General features: G+C 54.9%; 1 protein-coding gene and 1 long non-coding RNA gene across 17 annotated transcripts; one reads left to right on the top strand and one right to left on the bottom strand.

Annotated features, from left to right (window-relative positions):
- Positions 1-7,232: 7,232 nt before the first annotated feature.
- Positions 7,233-12,300, bottom strand: LOC145545856 (uncharacterized). Its single transcript, XR_014082258.1, has 2 exons — positions 9,299-12,300; positions 7,233-7,819 (listed from the first exon to the last, which is right to left on the bottom strand). It is a non-coding gene; the product is annotated as an uncharacterized LOC145545856 (long non-coding RNA).
- A 937-nt stretch (positions 12,301-13,237) lies between these two features.
- DENND6B (DENN domain containing 6B) lies at positions 13,238-24,006 on the top strand. Of its 16 annotated transcripts, none has more exons than XM_081591013.1 (20): positions 13,238-13,432; positions 18,644-18,682; positions 18,753-18,795; positions 19,358-19,470; positions 19,837-19,917; positions 20,521-20,581; positions 20,699-20,778; positions 20,855-20,917; positions 21,184-21,239; positions 21,716-21,838; positions 21,922-22,017; positions 22,144-22,238; positions 22,355-22,420; positions 22,549-22,613; positions 22,697-22,786; positions 22,859-22,912; positions 23,231-23,310; positions 23,412-23,514; positions 23,606-23,680; positions 23,762-24,006. In XM_081591013.1, exons 1-20 carry the CDS (start codon positions 13,271-13,273, stop codon positions 23,882-23,884), a joined length of 1,668 nt encoding a protein of 555 aa, XP_081447139.1. In that variant the 5' UTR covers positions 13,238-13,270; the 3' UTR covers positions 23,885-24,006. The 16 variants fall into 16 exon arrangements, with proteins under 16 accessions (XP_081447139.1, XP_081447136.1, XP_081447133.1 ...); XM_081591010.1 differs by having other exon boundaries at positions 23,201-23,310; XM_081591007.1 differs by having other exon boundaries at positions 20,476-20,581; positions 20,855-20,886; positions 21,144-21,239; positions 23,201-23,310.
- Positions 24,007-24,573: the final 567 nt, after the last annotated feature.

Below are 24,573 nucleotides of genomic sequence, written 5' to 3'. Positions count from 1 at the left end.
AAAATGGCGGTGGAGGCGGCCGGCCGCGCGCACGCCGGGGGCGGGGCCTCGTGCCGGGGTGGGCGGGGCCTCAGTGTGGGTGGGGCGACTGCGGGCGGGGCCGCGCTGGAGGGGTGGGGCCGCACGTGGTGGGCGTGACCGCGGGGGTCGGACGGGCCTCGAGAGGTAGGGGCGAGTGTGGCTTCCTCCTCTTCTGGCTCCTCTAGGTAACCATCTCATCCTCTGTCGTCTCCTTTCTCCTCCTGCCTTCAATCTTTCCCAGCATCAGAGTCTTTCCAATGAGTAACTTCTTCGCATCAGGTGGCCTAAGTATTGGAGTTTCAGCTTCAACATCAGTCCTTCCAATGGACACCCAGGACTGATCTCCTTTAGGATGGACTGGTTGGATCTCCTTGCAGTCCAAGGGACCCTCAAGAGTCTTCTCCAACACCACAGTTCAAAAGCATCAATTCTTTGGCCCTCAGCCTTCTTTATAGTCCAACTCTCACAACCATATATGACTACTGGAAAAACCATAGCTTTGACTAAACAGACCTTTGTCAGTAAAGTGATTTCTCTGTTTTTTAATATGTTGTCTACGTTTGTCATAGCTTTCCTTTGAAGGAGCAAGTTTCTTGTAACTTCAAAATGGATCTGATCCCTGGATATGCTGAGCCTTGTCAGCAGAGGGTGCTGGAGAGGTTGCCAGAGAAGGTTTGCTACAGGGCTGCTCCGCTGGCGTCAGGGGCCGCTTCCCTGGGGTCCCACATTTGCCTAGACAGCTTCCCCAGAACATCTTTCCCAGGTAGACCGCAGGGTGGATTTCTGGCAAGTTCTGTAGGGTGATCGTTCAGGAAATGGGGGTTAAAAGCGTCAATCTTACAACCAAGAATAGGTCCAGTAGGCAGTTTCAGAATTGGGGCCAGTGCTTGCAATGCTCAGGCTGGTTGTCCAGCTGTGAGAGCCGGCAACCCTCAGCCTGATCATGATGCTCTTCTGGGGTCAGCTAGGTCTCCCCTCCCACCCACCCTGAGTTCCAGTCCCTCCACTTCTAACCGGAGCCCCTCTCCCGGAAGCCCTAGTATTAGAACAGTCTCTCCCACCAAACTCACAGCAGCAGCCTCCCAGCGTGCTCCCTGCTGCTACCCTGCCATACTTGCTGGAGGCCAGCTTGTGGTAGTCAGCACAGCACCCAGTGGAAACAAGTCCAACCACATCCCTCCCCCAGGGGCTCCCATCTCACACAGCATGAAAGCCAGTCCTTGCTGCCACCCACAGGTCCAACACAGTCGGGTCTCATTTGTGCTCTGCCCCTTGTTCATTTAGCTCCAAATCATGACACCCTCCTGCCACAGGCCATTGTCTGTGTAACCTGTCACACCCTCCAACTGTCCCCATGCTAACTGACCTCTTACATCTTACTCCATCGTCCCCTTCTCCCTGAGGACTTCCCTGGCCTCCCGACTTAAAATCTCAAACCTCCATACACACATGCACATGTACACACATGCATGCACACGGGCACACTCACAGCCCCTTTCCCTGCTGGTTTTTCCTCCTTGTATCAGTAGTCGGGGGTTCAATAAGGAGACAGAGACCACACAGTGACTTCAGAGAAAGTTTGATATAAAACTACTGATAGTGAGATTAATTATAAAGAATGCTATATTCAAGAAAGGACAGAACATTCCCTGCTCAGTGCTCCCAGGACCCAGCTCCATTATTGCAGAGCAGCAGAGAAAACTGGATCTGGAAGTAAGTAAGTGGAAAGTGGGCAGAGTCTGACCTTCTGGAAAGTCAGCTTCTGCATGAAGCCTTTCAAACATACCTGAACTTCCTATCAACAAAAAACAATGCTATATTTTCACCTAACGAGGTACATCTATTCTTGCTGAAGTGAAGAAGTCTCACTTTCTCCCGAGGGAGAGCATCTGCCCAGTCCCAGCAGTCACTGCGTCATCACTGACTCCATTCATCACTCCTCAGATTGTCACTGCCCCACCGAGTAGTCTCTTATGCTCTCAAAACGAAATAGCAAAGTTAACTTTTGACAACTTGTGTATTTTTTAACTAAATTTATTATTTAGTGTATGTATTCAGTTCAGTTCAGTCTCTCAGCCATGTCCAACTCTTTGTGACCCCATGGACTGCAGCATGCCAGGCCTCTCTGTCCATCACCAACGCCCTGAGCTTGCTCAAACTCATGTCCATTGAGTCAGTGATGCCATCTCATCCTCTGTTGTCCCCTTCTCTTGCCTTCAATCTTTCCCAGCATCAGGGTCTTTTCTAATGAGTCAGTTCTTCACATCAGGTGGCCAAAGTATTGGAGCTCACCTTCAGCATCAGTCCTTCCAATGAATATTCAGGACTAATTTCCTTTATAATTGACTGGTTTGATCCTGCAACGCAAGGGACTCTCAAGAGTCTTCTCCAACACCACAATTCAAAACCATCAGTTCTTCGGCACTCAGCCTTCTTTATGGTCCAACTCTCACATCCATACATGACCACTGGAAAAACCATAGCTTTGACTAGATGGACCTTTGTTGGCAAAGTAACATCTCTGCTTTTTAACATACTGTCTAGGTTTGTCATAGCTTTTCTTCCAAGGAGCGTCTTTTAATTTCATGGCTGCAATTACCATCTTCAGTGATCTTGGAGCTCAAGAAAATAAAATCTCTCACTGCTTCAGTTGTCTCCTGATCTACTTGCCATGAAGTGATAGGAACGGATGCCATGATCTTCGTTTTTTGAATGTTGAGCTCTAAGCCAACTTTTTCACTCTCCTCTTTCACTTTCATCAAGAGGCTCTTTAGTTCTTCACTTTCTGCCATAAGGGTGGTGTCATCTGCATATCTGAGGTTATTGATACTTCTCCCAGCAATCTTCATTTCAGCTTGTGCTTCATCCAGCCTGGCATTTCATATGATGTACTCTGCATAGAAGTTAAACAGGCAGGTGACAACATACAGCCTTGATGTTCTCCTTTCCCAATTTGGAACCAGTCTGTTTTTCCATGTCTGGTTCTAACTGTTGCTTCTTGACCTGAATACAGATTTCTCAGGAGGCAGGTAAGGTGTTCTGGTATTCCCATCTCTTGAAGAATTTTCCACAGATTGTTGTGATCCACACAGTCAAAGGCTTTAGCATAGTCAATGAAGCAGATGTTTTTCTGGAATTCTCTTGCTTTTTCTACGATCAAACAGATGTTGGCAATTTGATCTCTGGTTCCTCTGCCTTTTCTAAATCCAGCTTGAACATCTGGAAGCTCTTGGTTCATGTACTATTGAAGCCTAACTTGAAGAATTTTGAGTATTACTTTGCTAGTGTGTGAGATGAGTGCAATTGTACCGTAGTTTGAGCATTCTTTGGCATTGCCTTTCTTTGGGATTGGAATGAAAACTGACCTTCTCCAGTCCTGCAGCCACTGCTGAGTTTTCCAAATCTGCTGGCATATTGAGCGAAGCACTTTAACAGCATCATCTTTCAGGATTTGAAATAGCTCAGCTGGAATTCCATCACCTCCACCAGCTTTGGAGGCCCACTTGACTTTGCACTCCAGGATGTCTGGTTCTAGGTGAGTGATCACACCATCATGGTTATCTGGGTCATTAAGATTTTTTTGTGTAGTTCTTCTGTGTATTTTTGCCACCTCTTCTTAATAACTTCTGCTTTTGTTAGGTCCATATTGTTTCTGTTCTTTATTGTGCTCATCTTTGCATGAAATGTTCCCTTGGTATCTCTAATTTTCTTGAAGAGATCTCTAGTCTTTTCCATTCTATTGTTTTCCTTATTTCTTTGCATTGGTCACTGAGGAAGGCTTTCTTATCTCTCCTTGCTATTCTTTGGAACTCTGCATTCAGATGGATATATCTTTCCTTTTCTCCTTTGCCTTTCACTTTTCTTCTTTTCTCAGCTATTTGTAAGGCCCTCCTCAGACAACCATTTTGCCTTTTTGCAAAATGTGTATGTATTATTCCAAATCATTTAACATTTCTAATTGAAGTATAGTTGATTTACAATATTACGTTAGTTTCTGCTGTACAGCAAAGTAAATCAGTTACACATACACATTCACCCACTCTTTTTTAGGTTTCCTTCCCGTTTAGGTCACTGCAGAGCACTGAGTAAAGTTCCCTGTGCTATTCAGTCGGTTTTCGTTAGTATCTATTTTCTATACGGTATCAATACTGTGTATATGTCAGTTCCAACATTGTATATTTCTTAAAAATGGAAAACGGAGAAAAGACAACAGTTAGTTTATATATTATATACGCAAAGAGAAAACATGCTAAGCTACTACAATCCTTGTTTCTGAAATTGGTCACAAGATGTAGCTGATAGTTATGGCTTTTCCATAGAATTCCCTTCCCATAGTGTACACAAAACAGTTAGTACAAAGCCAGGCTGAATCCAGAATTTCTGGACAGAAAGACCAAATAAAATAAACTCTATCACTATAAATACCAAAAGCAAAATTATTCCCCAATCAATTACAAAAAGTAAAACTGTGATACAAAACGAATGTGCCTCTGGAGCACGGTCGGAACAGGAAGAATCACGGCCTGTCCTGTTCTTCTCTTCAAGAGCCCAGCAGTGCAGCAGTTCACAGACTAGGGTAACAGAAAACTGCATGCATGCGTACTCAGTCGCTCACTCATGTCTGACTCTTTGCAACCCCATGGACTGCAGCCTGCCAGGCTCCTCTGTCCATGGGATTATCCCAGCAAGAATACTGGAGTGGGTTGCCATTTCCTCCTCCGGACCCAGAGATCAAACCTGAGTCTCCTGCATTGGCAGGCAGATTCTTTACCACTGAGCCACCTGGGACTCCCCAGATCAGAAGAGTACTGCTCCGGAAACCAAACAGGACCAACACAGAGACAGCCATACCTGTATACACCGTAACCAAATGCCTGGATGTCAAAGACAAAGAAATCCATGAAAACCGCAAGAGGAAGATGACCCCCCTGACACCCACGGGAAGGATGACACAGTTAAACAGCTGACTTCTCACAAGAGATGATGGAGGCCACAGGCAGTGAGATGACAGGCTCACAGTGTCAACAGAAAAACGAAATAAAAAAGAAAAAAGTGTCAAAGGAAAGACAAAACCTGCCAATGAATAAATTTCATGCTCAGCAATACTAAACTTCAAAAATGAATGTTGGAGAAAAAAATGAAAGTGAGATAAAGATATTCCCGGTAAACAAAACAGAAAATTTATTGGGAAGACATTTGCCTTATCGGAAACAGTAAAGAAAGTTCATCAAACTGAAAGAAAATGAAAAGAAAAAGAAAGTTCTTCAAGCTGTTCTCTCAAATCAATAGCAGTGAAGAAAAAAAAATTAAGCCAGAAAAAAAACCCAAAACAGGAGTGGAGAACCAAACTCAACAACTTATAAAAAGACTTCTCTACCAAGATCAGTGGGGTTTATCCCAAGAATGCGAAGTTGGTTTAGCATCCAAAATTCAATTAATGCAATATACTATATTAATAGAAAAGAGGATAAAACCCACAAGATTGTCACAATAGCTGCAGAAAAGGCATTTTACTAAATTTAACACATATTCATGATAAATACTCTCAACAAACTAGGACCAGATGGGAAATTCATCAGCTTCATTAAAGGAAAAATCTATAGCTAACATCAAACTTAATGATGAAAGATGTAATGCTTTTTAAAGACTGGAAACAAGCCAAGGATGTCTGCACTCACCACCTCAGTTCTACACTGTAGGATTCTGCATGCAAGCGGCTTGGAAGTCGCCAATCTATGCTGAGAAGTAAAGGGCTAAACAGACTGAAAAATTAGCAACTCTTCTTGGCTCTGAAAGAGAAGGGAGGACACAGCAGAGCACTGTTCCCAAGTAGGAGAGGCAGGCAGGTGAGCACAGGCCGTCACGGTCCGCGAACGCTCATGAGAGAGACTGACTGAGACTGTGCGGAGGGTGCACTCAACTGCAATTAACGAATTTCTGGAGGCTCACCACGGACAAGTCTAAGAGTTAAAAACTCCACGGGGACTCAGTCCTAAGGGAGTCCATACAATACTGTGAGATTTACCCCTGGAGCTTGACCAGGTTCCCAAGTAAATATCGCAGCAAAGTCCACTCAAGGTTTCTGCCGGGGGAGGGAAGGAACCATTCACAACGTCCAGAGCACTCTGTTTTCCTAATAAGGCTACCTTCAAGGAAATCTTGTTAGCCAGAGCCTGACCTGCTGGGGTGTTATCAGAGCCTAACTGACCTGGGAAAGGGAAATGTCCAGCTCCAGCCTCCCCTGGACATCCTGCCCCAACCAAGGGGAGATAAAAAACGGAGAAACACTTGTGAAGTTCCCATCCAGAGACACAGACTCAGTAAGAGACTGCGGCCTCATTCCAAGATAGGTCGAGGCCTGGGCTCTAGCCCCAGGGAAGAAGGCTTCTCCTCCCTGACCCCTCACCTGACACTAATAACGCTTGCTTTTAGCAGGTCCTTTCACCCAGTACATCATGCCTGGCAGTCACAAAATAATTACAAGGCAAATCACACAATTAAATGGCAAAAGATACAATCTAAAGAGACAAAGCACAGTTCAGAACCAGACTTGGCAGAGAGATTGGAATTATCAGACTAGCCATGATTTTTTACAGGAAAAGGATACAAGGTAAAATCAACAAAGGGAAAAGACTCATGGGGCCAAGCTTGGGGAAGACCACGTGCCGGCTTCCAGGGTCCTCCTGGAGATACACAGGAGAAGCTTAATTGTCCCAGGGAGTTATGACAAAGGGTGTAAAACGTTGCCAATAACCAGAGAAGTTCATTAGAAATTCAGCACCCATGGTCTTATCATGAGTTTATATTTGTTTGTTAAGGCTGCTGTAACAGATACAAACCTGGAGATTTGAACAACAGAAATCTGTTCTCTCACAGTTCAGGAGGCCAGGAGTCTGAAATCAAGGTGTCAGCATGCTTGGTTCCTTCCAGAGGCTCTGAGGGACACACCATTTCACATCTCTGCTAATTTCTGGTTGCTGCCAGCAATCCACGTAGGTTCATCACTCCAGTCCCCGTCCCTGTCTATCTGCATGTTGATTCCTGACTCTGCCCTGGGTCTTCACTGCTGCTTGTGGGCTTTCACCAGTTGCAGTGAGCAGGGGCTACTCTTCCTGGTGGTCCAGGGGTTTAGAATCTTCCTGTGCTCCACAACAAGAGTTGCCCCCACTTGCCGCAACTAGAGAGAAAGCCGGTGCACAGCAACAAAGACCTAGGGCAGCCAAAAAACAATGGAAAAGAATTTAAATTAAAAAAATTATAATAAAAAGGCTGACAACATCAAATGCTGGCAGGGATGTGGAAAAACTGGAACCTTCATACATTGCTAGTGGTAACATCAAATGGTAAAGCCTCTTTGGAAAATAGTTTGTCAGTTTCTTATAAACTGCACATACAGCCCAGAAAAGGGGGCAGGAGGAGGAGCTGTGATCATGTGATAACTAGAGTCCACTGGAGGAGCTTGGAGGCTTCCCAAAGGTTGGGCTGTGACAGTCTGTGATTGGCTTGGATGTCCTTGGGTGGAGGGACATTTTCTGCTTCCTGTTAGAGAAAAAGTAGAAACACCTGTCTTCCTGTTTCTGATGATGAACGGTGAGCATGGGCTCACTCCCTACCAGAGCTCTCTGGCTATACTGGCTGCGACTTCAAGCAAAATCTCTTTAAATAACTCCATTGAGAGTGAATTATGAAAATGTCATATATCCAGACAATGAACTACTAGTCACATAAAGGAACAAACTACTGATATTCACAACAACATGAAGGAACTTCAAAAATACTATGCTAAGTTATGACCAACCTAGACAGCATATTAAAAAGCAGAGACATTACTTTGCCAACAAAGGTCCATCTAGTTCAGGCTATGGTTTTTCCAGTGGTCATGTATGTATGTGAGAGTTGGACTATAAAGAAAGCTGAGCTCTGAAGAATTGATCCTTTTGAACTGTGGTGTTGGAGAAGACTCTTGAGAGTCCCTTGGACTGCAAGGAGATCCAACAAGTCCATCCTAAAAGAAATCAGTCCTGAATGTTCATTGGAAGGACCGATGTTGAAGCTGAAACTCCAAACTTCGGCTACCTGATGTGAAGAATGACTCATTTGAAAAGACTCTGACGCTGGGAAAGATTGAGGGCAGGAGGAGAAGGGGACGACACAGGATGAGATGGCATTACCAACTTGATGGACATGAGTTTGGGTGGACTCCAGGAGCTGGTGATGGACAGGGAGGCCTGTCATGTTTCGGTCCATGGTGTTGCAAAGAGTCGGACACGACTTAGCAGCTGAACTGAACTGAACCGAAGTGCAAGAAACCAAACAGAAAGGCTGCATATTGTATGTAGTAGTTTCCTGCATGCCTGCTAAGTCTTTTCAGTCCTGTCTGACTCTTCGTGACCCCATGGACTGTAGCCCACCAGGTTTCTCTGTCCATGGGATTCTTCAGGCAAGAATACAGGGGTGGGTTGCCATGCCCTTCTCCAAGGGATCTTCCCAATCCAGGGATCAAACCCAAGTCTCTTATGTCTCCTGCACTGGCATTGGGTTTTTTCGTTTGTTTGTTTTACCACTAGCACCAGCTGGGAAGCTATAGGACTGTTGTAACAGTTCAGTTCAGTTCAGTCACTCAGTCGTGTCCGGCTCTTTGCGACCCCATGAACTGCAGCACGCCAGGCCTCCCTGTCCATCACCAACTCCCTGAGTCCACCCAAACCCATGTCCATTGAGTAGGTGATGTCACCCAGCCATCTCATCCTCTGTCGTCCCCTTCTCCTCCTGCCCTCAATCTTTCCCAGCATCGGGGTCTTTTCCAATGAGTCAGCTCTTCGCATCAGGTGGCCAAAGGATTGGAGTTTCAGCTTCAACATCGGTCCTTCCAATGAACATTCAGGACTGATCTCCTTTAGGATGGACTGGTTTGATCTCCTTGCAGTCCAAGGGACTCTCAAGAGTCTTCTCCAGCACCACAGTTCAAAAGCATCAATTCTTTGGCGCTCAGCTTTCTTTATAATCCAACTCTCACATCCATACATGACCACTGGAAAAACCATAGCCTTGACTAGACGGACCTTTGTTGGCAAAGTAATGTCTCTGATTTTTAATATGCTGTCTAGGTTGGTCATAACTTTCCTTCCAAGGAGTTCAGTTCAGTTCAGTTCAGTCGCTCAGTCGTGTCCGACTCTTTGCGACCCCATGAATCGCAGCATGCCAGGCCTCCCTGTCCATCACCAACTCCTGGAGTCTACCCAAACCCATGTCCATCAAGTCAGTGATGCCATCCAACCATCTCATCCTCTGTCGTCCCCTTCTCCTCCTGCCCCCAATCCTTCCCAGCATCAGGGTCTTTTCCAATGAGTCAACTCTTCACATGAGTTAGCCAAAGTATTGGAGTTTCAGCTTCAACATCAGTCCTTCCAATGAACACCCAGGATTGATCTCCTTTAGGATGGACTGATTGGATCTCCTTGCAGTCCAAGGGACTCGCAAGAGTCTTCTCGAACACCACAGTTCAAAAGCATCAATTCTGCGGTGCTCAGCTTTCTTCACCGTCCAACTCTCACATCCATACATGACCACTGGAAAAACCACAGCCTTGACTAGACGGACTTTTGCTGGCAAAGTAATGTCTCTGCTTTTAAATATGCTATCTAGGTTGGCCAAAACCTTCCTTCCAAGGAGTAAGTGTCTTTTAATTTCATGGCTGCAATCACCATCAGCAGTGATTTTGGAGCCCAAAAAAATAAAGGCTGACACTGTTTCCACTGTTTCCCCATCTATTTGCCATGAAGTGATGGGACCAGATGCCATGATCTTAGTTTTCTGAACATTGAGCTTTAAGCCAACTTTTTCAATCTCCTCTTTCACTTTCATCAAGAGGCTCTTTAGTTCTTCTTCACTTTCTGCCATAAGGGTGGTGACATCTGCATATCTGAGGTTATTGATATTTCTCCCAGCAATCTTGATTCCAGCTTGTGCTTCTTCCAGCCCAGCGTTTCTCATGATATAGTCTGCATATAAGTTAAATAAGCAGGGTGACAATATACAGCCTTGACGTACTCCTTTTCCTATTTGGAACCAGTCTGTTGTTCCATGTCCAGTTCTAACTGTTGCTGCCTGACCTGCATACAGGTTTCTCAAGAGGCAGGTCAGGTGGTCTGGTATTCCCACCTCTTTCAGAATTTTCCACAGTTTATTGTGATCCACACAGTCAAAGGCTTTGGCATAGTCAATAAAGCAGAAATAAATGTTTTTCTGGTACTCTCTTGCTTTTTCAATGATCCATCGGATGTTGGCAATTTGATCTCTGGTTCCTCTGCCTTTTCTAAAACCAGCTTGAACATTTGGAAGTTCACAGTTCACATATTGCTGAAGCCTGGCTTGGAGAATTTTAAGCATTACTTTACTAGCGTGTGAGATGAGTGCAATTGTGTGGTAGTTTGAGCATTCTTTGGCATTGCCTTTCTTTGGGATTGGAATGAAAAATGACCTTTTCCAGTCCTGTGGCCACTGCTGAGTTTTCCATATTTGCTGGCATATTGAGTGCAGCACTTTCACAGTATCATCTTCCAGGATTTGAAATAGCTCAACTGGAATTCCATCACCTCCACTTGCTTTGTTCGTAGTGATGCTTCCTAAGGCCCACTTGAGAGAGGGGATCGGGGGCAGACAGGCTGAAACTACAGTCACGGACAACTAGCCAATCTGATCACATAGACCACAGCCTTGTCTAACTCAATGAAACTAAGCCATGCCGTGTGGGGCCACCCAAGACGGACGTGTCATGGTGGAGAGGTCTGACAGAATGTGGTCCACTGGAGAAGGGAATGGCAAAGCACTTCAGTATTCTTGCCTTGAGAACCCCATGAACAGTATGAAAAGGCAAAAAGATAGGACCCAGAAAGATGAACTCCCCAGGTCAGTAGGTGCCCAGTGTGCTACTGGAGATCAGTGGAGAAATAACTCCAGAAAGAATGATGGGATGGAGCCAAAGCAAAAACAACACCCAGTTGTGAATGGGACTGGTGATAGAAGCAAGATTCGATGCTGTAAAGAGCAATATCACATAGGAATCTTGAATGTTAGGTCCATGAATCAGGCAAATTGGAAGTGGTCAAACAGGAGATGACAAGAGTGAATGTCGACATTCTAGGAATCAGTCGACTAAGATGGACTGGAATGGGTGAACTTAACTCAGATGACCATTATATCTACTACTGTGGGCAGGAATCCCTTAGAAGAAATGGAGTAGCCATCATAGTCAACAAAAGAGTCCGAAATGCAGTATTTGGATGCAATCTCAAAAACAACAGAATGATCTCTGTTCGTTTCCAAGGCAAACCATTCAATATCACGATAATTCAAGTCTATGCCCTGACCAGTAACGCTGAAGAAGCTGAAGTCGAACAGTTCTATGAAGACCTACAAGACCTTCTAGAACTAACACCCAAAAAAGATGTCCTTTTCATTATAGGGGACTGGAATGCAAAAGTAGGAAGTCAAGAAACACCTGGAGTAACAGGCAAATTTGGCTTTGGAGTACAGAATGAAGCAGGGCAAATAGAATTCTGCCAAGAGAACGCACTGGTCATAGCTGTTGTAACAAATTACGACAAATTTAGTGTCTTAAAACAATGCACACTTACAGTTCTGGAAGTCAGAAATCTGAATTGGGTCTTATGGGGCTTAAATCAAGGTGTCCTTCTGGAGGCTCAAGGAGAGAATCATTCCCTTGCTTGTTCTAGCTTCTGAAGGCTGCCTGCATTCCTTGGTTCATGGTCCTGCCTCCATCTTCAAAGCCAGCAGTGAGGCAACTACCAGTTTCTCTTTCTGATTCCCTTATCACATTGCCTTTTCTGACTCATTTTGGCCCATGGACTCCAGGCAGAAGTGTTATATCACTTGTTGTTGTCTAGTCTCTACGCTGTGTCCAAGTCTTTGCAACCCCACGCACTTGAGCCCTCCATGGCTCCTCTATCCACAGGATTTCCCAGGTAAGAATGCTGGAGTGGGTTGTCATTTCCTCCTCCAGGGGATTGATCACTTGTAGGCCAAGGCAATTAATAGCTAGCAGGTCTCCACTAATCTCTTTTCCACCGCCAGTGCTACGAGAGGCCATGTGTTCCAGAGGTAAGTCAAGAAGAGCCACCTGGCTCTCCCATCGGTCTAAGTCATTTCAGTCGTGTCCGACTCTGTGAGACCCCACAGACGGCAGCCCACCAGACTCCCCCGTCCCTGGGATTCTCCAGGCAAGAACACTGGAGTGGGTTGCCATTTCCTTCTCCAACGGTCTATGGACAGTGAAAAAATCTAGTGAGGACTTGGGAGTTGTTACTCCGACCTAGTCTATCCTAGCCTAAGAGCGGAGCTTTCCTTAAAAAATAAAATAAAATATATAGTGTGTCAGTTAAATTATTGTCTCAGCTCCAAAGTCGCCCTTCCATGATCCTCTGTGTGATGGGCATAGCGGTGGTGGGGAATGAGACTCTGGGGCCACATTTTGAGGGGCAACGGCTGGTGATGCCACAGAGGAAGAGGGGACTTGCCATTTGCCCCTAGCCACACTTCCCACAGCAGCCGAAAATAAAACGGCTCTGCTGGTTGGAGTTATGGGTGATACACAGAGTTTCGTTTGAACAGACGGATCTGAGACAGTATGCAAGGCTGTCCAACAGGGGCCCAGAAATACTGGAAGAGCGGAGGACCCAAGAGGCGAAGAGGGCACTGGCGGGGGGTCTCCCAGCACTGCCATCCGGGCTAGAGGAAGCAGAAGAGCCCCAGAAGTCGCACACGGACCCTCTGCAAAACCGCACACCAGGAGGCGACCACGGGGACAAAACGCGAGGGAGACCAGGACAGCCGGTAGAGCGGGAGCTCGGTAACGACGAAACCCGGCCGGGCAGGGCACTCGCCTGGCTCAACCAGGCGGGGATACTCCGTGCCCTCCGCGCCTGCGGCCCCGCCCCGGCCCGGCCTCCTCGGTCACTCCTCCCGCCGGAAGTCCCTCCTCCAGGGTCGGGGCCGCTCTGGCCCGCGCGGGCGCGTCTCGCTGATGGTCTCGGAGCCGCTCCGCCGCATGGCGCTCCTCCAGCAGCCAGGGGCGCGCGAGATCGCGCCTGGGGCGTTCTGGCCCGCGACGGCCGCTCGACTGCTCCGCCGCGCGGGGCGGACGCGCCCGGGCTGCCCCAGCGGTCGGTTCCCTCGGCAACGCCTCGGGCCGTTCCCCGGGCAACGCTGGGCGGTTCCCGTAGCCGCGGCTATGGACCAGGGGGCCGGCGCCGGGCCGCAGCGGGATCGCGGCCGCCTCGGCGCGCCGTCCTCCGGGACGCGAGCCCCGGGGACGCCCTGGGCACGCTTCTCGGCCTGGCTGGAGTGCGTGTGCGTGGTCACCTTCGACCTGGAGCTGGGCCAGGCGCTGGAGGTGAGGGGGCCGCAGGCCGGGGGCCGGGGCGGCCGCGGAGGGCGGGTCCTGCGCTGTCGCTGGAAGCGGATGCGGCTCAAATGTTGCCGAGGGGCGTGGGAATCCCATTGCCCGTGAGATACTCTCCGGCAGACACCCTAGTGACTTCTTCCCCCTCTGGAACCCTGCACTGGTCTCCTCCTGAAACATGCACCCCAAGCAGAGGGGAAAATGTGAAGTTGCCAAGACCTCCCATCGGGATGGAGGAGAGGGGAGCCCCGCACGTCTGATCCCCAAAGTGGCACACTTGATTCCTCTCCAGGAAAAGCCTGTCTCCGCTCCCGTCCCCCAGCTCCGGCCTTTCCCACACTATGACACCTTCTCCCCTCGGTTACTCCAGCCAGAATCCCCGGGGTCACCCTTCACTCCTCCTCTCCCTCCATCCCACATCCTGGAGGGATGCAAGGCTGACAGCTCTACCTGCGGCAAGGCTCCAGATTCCTCAACCTCAAATCCAATATCTGTGGTCTCTTGCTTAAACCTTTGGACTCCTCCTTGTTCACTTAGAACCTGATCCAGACCCCTGGTGGGTCACATCCAGCCCCGGGAGTCACCTTTCTGTGTACTGACTGCACCCAGCCCACCCAGCCTAGGGGATTCCCCCTGCCTGCGAGACTCTTTCCCACTCCCACCCACATGGATGTAGATGACAATGTGACAGACTCGGGGAGGAAGGCCTTCTGTAGTTGAGCAGGCCTGGCGGGATGGTCTTCTCTGTGCCCTGAAGGCCATGACACAGACCGTGGAGCTCACCAGGGCAGAGGAGGCTTAGGAGGTAGGTTTCAGCACGCTGTCTGAGGCAGCTTTCTGAGAACCCAGGAGGTGGTGCATCGTGTGACTGCAGTTGGCCGAGGTGAGCCTGGTCAGCCATCATGGGAAAGCCAGAGTCAGGGTGAGGGGCTGTTTTCCAAGGCCTTGCTGAACTCCACGAGGCTGTGGGAGGCTCAAGTCCTAATGGGCAGAGAGGGCTGACACTGCCCAGCTCGCTATGGAGACCCCATTCGCAACACCTGTCCCCTGACGGCGCACCAGGCTAACTTGATGGAGGAACCTGAGACCAGAAAGATCAGGTGATTTGCCCAACATCAGAGTCCACTTTCCTGCTGGTGCCCACATTGGTCCCAATAAAATCACAAGGGAAGGGAGTCACTGTTCCCTTAAGGCATTCTCATGTGTGATCTTCTAGGACTTAACCGTTCAAGCAAGAACAGTTTAAGTGCGCTGAGCGTCAGAGCTTTGCTGAGGCTGTATAACTCCTGGGGTGTTGGGGGGCCTGCATGTCTGTGCAGGGATCAGGCAGGGCAGTCACCTGGTGCTCGCCGGGTTTGCGTCTTGTCTTTCTTCTCTCCCCCGGAGATCGTGGGGAGGGTCAGGGGTCATTTCGGCTGAATCCACAAGCACTCATGGAGCACCTGCCCTGCGCTTGTTCGCTTATTCTGGGCTTGGCCTGGCTGAGCGCCACAGAGGCTCTGGCACTGTGCTTGGCACTGGGGCAGGATGGAAGACCCAGGCACTGCCCTCCAGGCGCTCATGGGTCGTGGAGACTCCATGGGCAGATGCAGCTCAGAGGAAGGAACAGCGCTTGGCCAGATCTTGGAGGATGAGAAGGAGGCCTCCAGACCTGGAAGGGGGACTGTTTCAAGTAACCCCTCCCCCCAGCAGCCAGCAAAAGCAAAGCCAAGGAGCCAGCCATTCAGTCACTCAATAAACCCAGTATCAAGCGACTGCCACCAGCCAGGTTCCATGGTCCTGGTGCTGGACGTGAAGACACAGAGCTGGGTGGGATGCCAGGGCCTGCCCACCAGGAGTTCACGTCTTGTGCTAGAGACACAGAGTAACTGGTGCAGGACCCTCCCCCCGCCCCCTGCCTTCCCCAGAGCGTGCAGGATGTATGCGGTGTTCCGCACACGTGTGTGCTCTGGAGCCTGCACGCGGGCAGGGCTGTGCTCTCAGCCGAGCGGAGGGCCTGGCTCTGCTGCCTCGGGCCTTGGCAGCGCTGCTCTCTGCAGCCCCACTGACCACGAAGCGCATGCGGTGAACCACGGCCAAGGGCCCAGAGGGTCCTGGCTCCGCCGGGTACCCGCGTCCTCCTGGCTGGCCACAGCGCCTGCGCCGCAGTCTCAGGACTCTTTCAGTCTTCAAAACTACTCAGGGCCCAAGGGGCTTTTTATGTGGGTCGCATCTATCAACATTTTCTACACTAAAAGTTAAAACTGAAAATTAAAAATGCATATTAATCCATTTTGAAACAAGAGATACCACTTATATTAATATAGCTATTAATATTCCCACCAAAACAACCATATTTTCAGAAAGAAGCTTAGTGAGGAGAATGGCATTATTTGATACTTTTACATCCCTTTTAATGTCCGGCCAAATGGAAGGCAGCTAAAGAGACCCCCATGTCATGAAGACCACCCACGTCAGCTTCAGTCAGTGCCCCTGACGGCCTCGGGAAGCGATGCTGCACGTGTGAGAAGGAGAGACTGGAAAAGGCAGCCTCGGCTCGGGGAGCCTAGTGCACCCATGCCGCACTTGGAGAAGCGCTTTCCTAGAGGTGCCTCCTCCAGCAAGGTGAAGCTCGCCACGTCTGTCTTCCTCGGGACGCCTGGGTTATGGCAGCACCGCCCCTGAGCCCTGAAGCTCGGGTGGAAAGGACGAGACCCCCTGGTTCCAGGGGACGAGGCCCACCGTGCAGCAGGCTCCGCGGCCTCTGCCTGCCTCTGTGGGTCTGCCCCATTTGTCCCCGCGCTCAGGCGTGGCCTTCCCTCTGGCCTCTGCTCCCAGCTCCTGAACTCTGAACGCAGAGCCCTGGGCAGGGCTGTGAGCCTGCTCAGATGCTGCAAGACTCCTGTGCCTGCAGACCAGATTCAGACCCCTGACCTCAGTGCTGCGAGCCTGGCGTGCCCTGCCCCGGCTGCCAGGCACCTGCCATTCCTCTGCTCTTCTCAACAGACTCGCAGGGGCCTGGCCCGCGTGGCCCTGTGGCTCCTGCCTCTCTGGGCGCTGTCTCCAGGGACCTCTGTGGGCCCGCCCCACAGACAGACAGTGTTTGGCCAACTCCCCTCCCACCTCTTCCCAGGCGGTTCAGTGGTAAAGAATCTGCCTGCCAGGCAGGAGACACAGTTTCGATCCCTGGGTTGGGAAGAGCCCCTGAAGGAGGAAATGGCAACCCACTCCAGTATTCTTGCTTGGGAAATCCCATGGACAGAGGAGCCTGGCGGGCTACAGTCTATGGGGTCACAAAGAGTCAGATGCAACTTAACGGCTAAACAGCCCACAGCAACAGCCTCCCTCCTCTTGGCCATTGCTTCTTGGTGCCTTCTTAGCTGACTTCTTGTGATTTCTACATGACCCACCTGTTCCATTGTCCTTTAGAGACATGTTTTCACACTCTGCATAAATATAGGCCCCTCAGAGTTGTTGGGGGTTCGGTTCCAGGCCACTGTAGTAAAGCCAGTCACACAGATTTCCTGGCTTCCCAGCACATATAAAAGTTATGGCTACACTAGCTTCCCTGGTGGCTCAGGTGGTAAAGAATCCGCCTGCAGTGCAGGAGACCTGGATTCAATCCCTGGGTTGGGAAGATCCCCTGGAGAAGGGAATGGCACTCCACTCCAGTATTCTTGCCCGGAGAATTCCATGAGCAGAGGAGCCTGATGGGCTACAGTCCATGGGGTCACAAAGAGTCGGACACGACTGAGCAACTAACACTACTCCTCCTACTACACTGGATTCTGGTCTAACAAGCATGCAAGAGGCGGCGCTGTGTAGTCTGTACCTTTATTTCAAAATGGTTTCCTGCTAAAAAACGCTACCATGTGAGCCTTCAGTAAGTCATCTTTTTCCAACAGTGATATCAAATACATACATCACAGGTCACTGAAACAAATACAGAGATGAAAAAGTTTGAGATTTCATGGAAGTTACGAGGATATGACGCAGAGGTACGAAGTGAGCAAATGTTGGAAAATGGCGCCTGTAGAATTGCAGCATGACATCCACGAAGCGCAATAAAGCAAAGTGTAATAGAACAAGACATGTGTGTACAGTATCTGGTGAGGGTCTACTCCCTGCCAGGGGCTTGGAGGCAGAAGTGCCTGGGACACAGGCCCGGCCCTCTGGACACTTGGTGGCAGCGGAGGAGACGACACGCCCGGAGCGAACAGACAGAAGCCTCACAATCGCGCCCGTGGGAGTCCCAGGGCCCAGCACTCACCATCTGGGGTTCAGGGCACACCCCCAGAAGAAGCCTAATTTCAGCCAAAACCCAAGTCCTCCTCTGCCTGGGAGTTTGGGCAACCGAGTGGGGAGGGGGTCGCACACAGGCCCTCAGCTTCTGGTCCACTTCAGGCAGCCGCTCTCTGGGAGAACCGGCCTGCTACGTGTGAGCACAGGCCAGGGCAGCAGCGACGCCCAAGGTACAGCAGCCCTCCAGGGGACGCCTGGGGGCCACCTGCCGTTTTTCGTGTCCCGCAAGGAGATCCATTCAGGCCCGTTGCCTGAGCACAGGGCTGCTGGCCGGACAGGCAAGCCTCAACCTGCTTGGCTCCCCTCGAGCGTGGCCCATCTCCCAGATAGAGCCTGGCCAGCTGGTCGTGCTCCCTGGACACTCCTGGGACTTGGGTACCCCGGGAGCAGGCTGGAAGCTCCCAGACCCCTGACTAGCAGGGGTTGGAGTGAAGATGCTCAGAGGCAAGGGTGCCAGCGTCAGGCACCACCTGAGTGCAGCCGGGACGAGGAGGCTGGCTGTGCTGCCTCTGTGAGCAGGCCAAGCCTGTCTGGCTGGGCAGAGTGGGCGCGGAGGCCAGAGGGCCTGCCCCCCTCCGAGTGAGGGGGCGTCTCTGGGGACGGGCGGCTGGGCAGTGGAGACAGAGGCCAGTCTGCGCGAGCGGCCGGGAGGGCGAGGAGGCGGGCAGGGAGTCGAGCTCTCTCAGCTGTGCGCCGGCCAGGAAACGGGAAGGACGGGGGCCAGGAGCGGGAAGGACGGGGCAGGGAGCGGGAAGGACGGGGGCCGGGAGCGGCCGTGCTGCGGGGCCCGGGGCACTGAGGAGGGGGCGTGGAGCCCAGGAGAGGGGGAGGGTCAGCAGGGAGTCTGAGGAGGCAGAGGGGCTGCAGCCCAGCACCGAGCCGGCCCGGCCCATGTCACCAAGCGGTCTGTGTCCCCCGCAGCTGGTGTACCCCAGCGACTTCCAGCTCACGGACAAGGAGGTGGGTCCCAGCCCTCTCGGGAGCAGCCCTCGCCCGGGGAGCAGACCTTCACCGGGTTTCTGTGTTTCAGAAAAGCAGCGTCTGCTTCCTGTCCTTTCCCGACTCCCACTCAGGTAGGCCACCCTGCCGCCTCCCTGTCCTGCCCCGGGCGTCGCTCTGGGACCGGCCCAGCCCGCACCACCTGGAGTCCCGGCCCCGCTTCCCTCTCTGGGGAGATGCCCCGAGTCCTGCGCGGCTGCCAGGCTCCCTGGCTCCTGTGGAAAGAGGGGTCTGGGCAGAGGGACCCGCGGGGTCTGGTCTTCACCCCAGCAGAGGGGCCACTGGGTCCTGGCCTCAGCCCCTCCCCGGGGCTCGCGTGTCCAGCCAGACCGTTTTGCGTCCCAGGCAGGCTCAGCCAGGCCACATGGAGGTCCTGCCACCCCCCAGCGGGCTTCCTCAGTGCCCACGCTGCGGGGCTGTCTGTGTGCGTGTCCGTGTGCTAAGTTTAAACCTGGAGGTTCAGGAATCAGGACACAGGGGCCTCTGTCAGGAGATGCAGACCCTGAGGGCTGGACTCACCGCGGTGTTCGCAGACGGGCAGAGGCCTGCCCCGTGGGGCCCTGGCCTCCCCCGCCGCCAGGGGCTGGCAGGAGAGACTCCAGCTGGACCCAGCATGATGGGCCTTCTCTTCCCCAGGCTGCCTCGGGGACACGCAGTTCAGCTTCCGCATCCGTCAGTGCGGAGGGCAGAGGCGCCCCTGGCACGCGGGCGACGAGCGCGCTGACGGAGGGGCCCCCGCATCTCTGCAGGTGAGCGGCTGCCCCTCCCCTCCGCCGCGGGCCAGGATCAGGCGCCGGGAGCTGCCACTCCAGGCCACCTGGCGCGCCCCCCAGCCGGCAGGGTTTCTCAGGCGGGGGCCGGCCAGCCCTTCTGAGGCCCTGCCAGTGTCCCCGGAGCTGGTGCTGGGCACTTGTGTGCACCAGGGCAGGGCTCAGGTGCAGGCCTGCAGGTCTCCTGAGCCCTGAACCGCTCCCCAGGTCTGCAGAGATGTCCCTGGAGAGGTTCCCAGGCCAGCTCGGGGCTGGGGAGAGCCTGCCACAGCCTGGGCAGGGGTCTGCGGGGGCAGCAGGGAGCATGGGCGGGGGGCGCGACCTGGCTGACACCCCTCCTTCCAGAGGGAGCCTGCACACTACTTTGGCTACGTGTACTTCAGGCAGGTGAAGGACAGCTCCGTGAAGCGGGGCTACTTCCAGAAGGTGAGCCCCGGGGTGGCTCCACTGGGAGCTGGGGGCCACGGCTGTCAGGAGGGACCAACGGCCTTGGGGTCCGGAGCCTCCAGGAGTACCCCCTGCTCTGCAGTCTCGGGCACTTGGTGCAGGGCTGAGCCCACCCCCACCCCCAGGCCGGGGTGTGGGCTCTGTGGAGGCCCCACCTTGCCCAGCCCGCCCTGCAGCCTTGTCTGGCCCAGGCTCCCTGCCCCTCCCTGCGCTGGGATGTGGGTGGGGCGCCTCGTCACACTCTCGGTGACTTCAGTCTTGAGCTCAGGCGCCAAAGCAGAAGGCGCTTGAATCCTGGGGAGACCCTCCCAGAATCCCGGCCCCGTGCCTTTCCCGAAGCCCTGGGCTCCAGCTCGCCCTGCTGCTGTGGTGGTTTTCTAGTGACCTGAAGTCCCTCGTCAGGCTGTTCCTGGGACAGCTGTCCTAGAAAGCCGTGGGACGCCCTGCCCCAGGCAGCCCTGGCGAGCCAGGCCCCAGGGGTCCCTGCGGGGTCCCCGGGGGCTGGGGCGGCATCTCACCGGCCCCGGGCTCCTGCAGTCGCTGGTGCTGCTGTCCCGCCTGCCCTTCGTCCGGCTGTTCCAGGCGCTGCTGGGCCTGGTGGCCCCCGAGTACTTCGACAAGCTGGCACCCTGCCTGGAAGCAGGTGAGCGGCCAGCAGGCGCGGCGGGGCCTCTGCGTCCACCTGGCTGTAACTCCCAGCGGCTCCGCTGGGCAGCTTCCTCCAGGCCCGGCATCTGACGCCGGCCCCCTGTGTCCACAGTCTGCAATGAGATTGACCAGTGGCCGGCGCCCACGCCGGGGCAGACCCTGAACCTGCCTGTCATGGGAGTCGTCCTCCAGGTGGGGGCTGGCGGCTGGCGCGGGGGCCCCTGTGCGTGTGGCCCACCCTGCCGGCAGCTGCCACCTTGGTCCTCAGGTGCACATCCCATCGAGAGCGGACATGCCTGAGCCCGGGCCTCCGAAGCAGAGTGGCCACGAGGTGGGCTCCCTCACACCTGCCTCAACCCTCCTACGTGCCTGGGCCTCCCAGCTCCCCTGCTGGGGTCCTGGGGCCGGCCAGACCCCAGACAGAGCCCGTGACTCAGTGGGGGGCGGGGTGCCCCTGCCTGCTCCTGTGCGCTGGGCACAGGGAGACATGTGGGTAGAGACTGTGGCCCCAGAAGCCCTCTGGGTGCCAGGGGCCACTTGGTGCTGTGGGGCAGCAGCCTCAGTCTCAGCCTGACCCTCACCCCTCACCCCTCACAGACCCTGCTGCCAGCCCCCGTGGTCCTCCCCAGCGTCCACGAGCTGGACCTGTTCAGGTGAGCCCTGCAGGCCGGCACCTCTGCCCTGTAGAGGGTGAGTGAGCCCCCGAGGTTCAGGCCCATCGGGGCAGGGCTGCCAGGGGCACTGCCCTTGAGGAGTTGGCCCCCCGGCCAGTTCTGAGAGGGAGACTCGGGCTGACGGGAGCCCGGTGCCCAGGATCTGCACCCAGAAGATCTGAGCGCCTTAGGCAGGCGGGCAGGTCCAGGCAGCGACGGTGCTGGGAGATGCCCCGGCGGGGAGGGCGTGCTCCCTGGGGGGTCGGCGGGGACCCCACCTCTGGAGACCCGCCTCCAGCCTGGGGGCCACAGTGGTGGCCTGGACGCGCCCTCAGCAGGTTCCCAAGTCTCTCCACCGTTTCCCTCTGGTGTGAGTCTAGTGTCCACTCGGAGCAGGGCCCGCCCGGACCTGTGAGGGCAGGTGGTCGGGGCTGCCCTGCCCGGCCGACACCCCCGCTGGCCCCCCGGCCCCCCAGGTGCTTCCGGCCTGTGCTGGCCCACGTGCAGCTGCTGTGGGAGCTGATGCTGCTCGGGGAGCCCTTGCTGGTTCTGGCGCCCTCGCCCGCCGTGTCCTCGGAGATGGTCCTGGCGCTGACCAGGTGGGCTGGGCGGCCCCGCGGGGGGCCGGGGTCCATGGCCGGCCCTGCGTGCTCACTGTCCCAAGGGACCCCCACCCCCGCAGCTGTCTACAGCCCCTCAAGTTCTGCTGCGATTACCGCCCCTACTTCACCATCCACGACAGCGAGTTCAAGGAGTTCACCACGCGCACACAGGCCCCGTAAGCGCCGTCCTGGGCCCCCGCCCCGCCCCGGCCCCGCTGCCCCTGCCCCCTCCCCGCCGTGCCCCTGCCCCCTGCTCCTCCTGCCTCGCCTCCTTCCCTCCCTCTTTCTCTCTCTCTCTCTAGACCAAACGTGGTCCTGGGAGTCACAAACCCTTTCTTTATCAAAACACTCCAGCACTGGCCCCACATTCTCCGAGTCGGGGAGCCCAAGATGTCAGGTGAGGCTGTCCTGGCCTCCACCCAGGGCTCTGGGGACGTGCGTGGGGCCTTGTGGGATCTGAGCCTGCAGACAGAGCTGAGGTCCTGAGGCCCGGCCGTGGGGTGTGTCTCGTAGGGGACCTTCCGAAGCAGGTCAAACTGAAAAAGCCCTCGAGGCTGAAGACCCTGGACACCAAGCCAGGTCCGTGCTCCTCTTCTCCTCCTGGGACCCAGAGACAGGCCTTGGGGGTGGGCAGGGGCGGGCAACAGGGCTGGCGCAGCCAGAGGTGGGCCCCCAGAGCAGAGCATTGGCCCTTCGGCCCTCCCCAGGCCTCTACACTGCGTACACGGCCCACCTCCACCGAGACAAGGCCCTGCTCAGACGGCTGCTGAAGGTACCTCTGGGCATGGGGTGCTCCCCGTGGGAGGGGGACCCGGGCCTGGTGCTTTGGCTCAACCCTGGCGACCCCACCCCCAGGGCCTGCAGAAGAAGCGGCCATCGGATGTGCAGACGGCGGTGCTGAGGCGGCACCTCCTGGAGCTCACTCAGAGCTTCATCATCCCTCTGGTGAGGCCAGCATGGGGTGGGGGGCGGCGGGCCGCGGGCTGTGGCCCCAACTCACTGCCCTCCCGCCCCCAGGAGCACTACATGGCCAGCCTCATGCCACTGCAGAAGGGCATCGTGCCCTGGAAGGTGTGGTCCCGGGGGGGCTGGGAGGGCGGGGGTCCTGGGTGTGCGAGAGCCCCACCCCACCCCAACACTCCCGCACTGGATGGTCCTCACAGGGCAGAGAAGTGAGGGCCACGTCGGGGGCTCAGGCCCTCCTCTCCGGGAGGGGCCACCCCGGGATCTGTCCCCCCAGTCAGGGCCAGGGGTGTGCCTGGGAAGTGCCCTGGGGGACCCCTAACCGGCCCACACGTGCGTGCACCTGTGAGGCCCGGTCCTCCGCACCCAGCCCACTCTCACCTGCTGCTGTCGCAGACTCCTCCCCAGATCCGCCCCTTCCGCCAGGATGACTTCCTGCACAGCCTGGAGCGCGCTGGGCCTCAGCTCACCTGTGTCCTCAAGGGCGACTGGCTGGGCCTCTACAGGTGGGTGGCCCGTCGGCAGGGTCCAGGGCTCCTGTGGCCGGTGGCCGCGCCCACCCGTCAGCCCACGGGAGCCCACAGCCACTGCCCCACTGCCCCAACAGGCGGTTTTTCAAGTCCCCCCACTTTGACGGGTGGTACCGGCAGCGGCACAGGGAGATGACCCAGAAGCTGGAGGCCCTTCACCTCGAGGCCATCTGCGAGGCGGTGAGGGGGGGGCTGAGGGAGGGGACTTGCAGGGGAGGCCACCGCCAGAGCTGGGGGGGCCTTGGAGACAGACAGCCCGTCGTCCTCGCAGAACATCGAGATCTGGATGAAGGACAAGTCTGAAGTGGAAGTCGTGGATCTGATCCTGAAACTTCGGGAGAGGCTGGTGAGATGCTGCGCGGCCCTGCCCACCCTCAGCCAGCCGGACGTGCAGGCTGCCTGCCCCTGAGCCCCGCTGTCCCTGTAGGTTCGGGCACAGGGCCACCAGCTGCCCGTGAAGGAGGCAACACTGAAGCGAGCACGGCTGTACATCGACACGGCCATCGGCTCCCTGCCCAGGGACCTGCAGGCTGTCCTGTGCCCTCCCTAGGACGGTGCCCATGGGCCGCGGCCAGGGTCTGGCTGAGCTGCTTTCCTCCCCCACAAGCTCCCTGCTGCTCCCCCACCTGACACTACCATCGTCCAGCAGTAAAGGTGGCATTTGGAACCGTAGCCTGGACCCTGACTGTCGGTGGCTCATGTGCTAGTGGAGCCTCCCCTCCCCCTGGGCCGCACCTGCCCGCTCCACGGTCTTCGGTGGGTTGTGGGGGCATGCTGTGAGCCCTTGCTGATCTGATCTGGGCCAAGGCCACCCACCCCCTCCAGACGCCCATCTGCCCACACCCTGCAGGCCCAGGCATTGCCTTTGATGCGTCCTTTAAACCCACCAGGATGCCCAGCTCAGGACAGAAGACAGAAGGAGGTGGCTGCCAGGCAGACCCCTCCCTCACACAGGCGCCACCCCCCGCCCCCTTCTTGCCTGGAGGGGAATCTCGCCTCCAGTCCTCGCCTGGGAGGGGAGAAGCCTCTTCGCCCAGAGAGGAGTGCTGCCTGTGGTTTGCAGGGCTTCTGCCAGGCCTGGGGGGCTGCTGGGGGGGTCCAGGGCCCTGTCTTGGTTCCATTCGAGGGACATCCCACTGGGCACCCCTCCGGCGCTCTACTCTGCCCTGCCTCGGCTCACGGGCCCTTGAGTGGCCCCCCGCGTGTCCATCTGCCCCCGCAGGCAGAAGAGGGTCTTGG

This window comes from Giraffa tippelskirchi, chromosome 4 (assembly GCF_054371585.1).
Source record: "Giraffa tippelskirchi isolate mGirTip1 chromosome 4, T2T-mGirTip1v1.2.pri, whole genome shotgun sequence".
Lineage (NCBI taxonomy): Eukaryota > Metazoa > Chordata > Mammalia > Artiodactyla > Giraffidae > Giraffa > Giraffa tippelskirchi.
Note: the sequence above shows the minus strand (reverse complement) of the source record. Positions and strands in the feature narration are given on the sequence as shown.

Bases quoted from the DNA above. Each gene is read 5' to 3' on its own strand.
- DENND6B (XM_081591004.1), top strand. From the start codon at position 13,271: ATGGACCAGGGGGCCGGCGCCGGGCCGCAGCGGGATCGCGGCCGCCTC. The intron at 22,787-22,858 runs GTGAGGCCAGCA...TCCCGCCCCCAG, and splicing joins AGAGCTTCATCATCCCTCTG to GAGCACTACATGGCCAGCCT. The intron at 23,311-23,411 runs GTGGGTGGCCCG...CTGCCCCAACAG, and splicing joins GACTGGCTGGGCCTCTACAG to GCGGTTTTTCAAGTCCCCCC.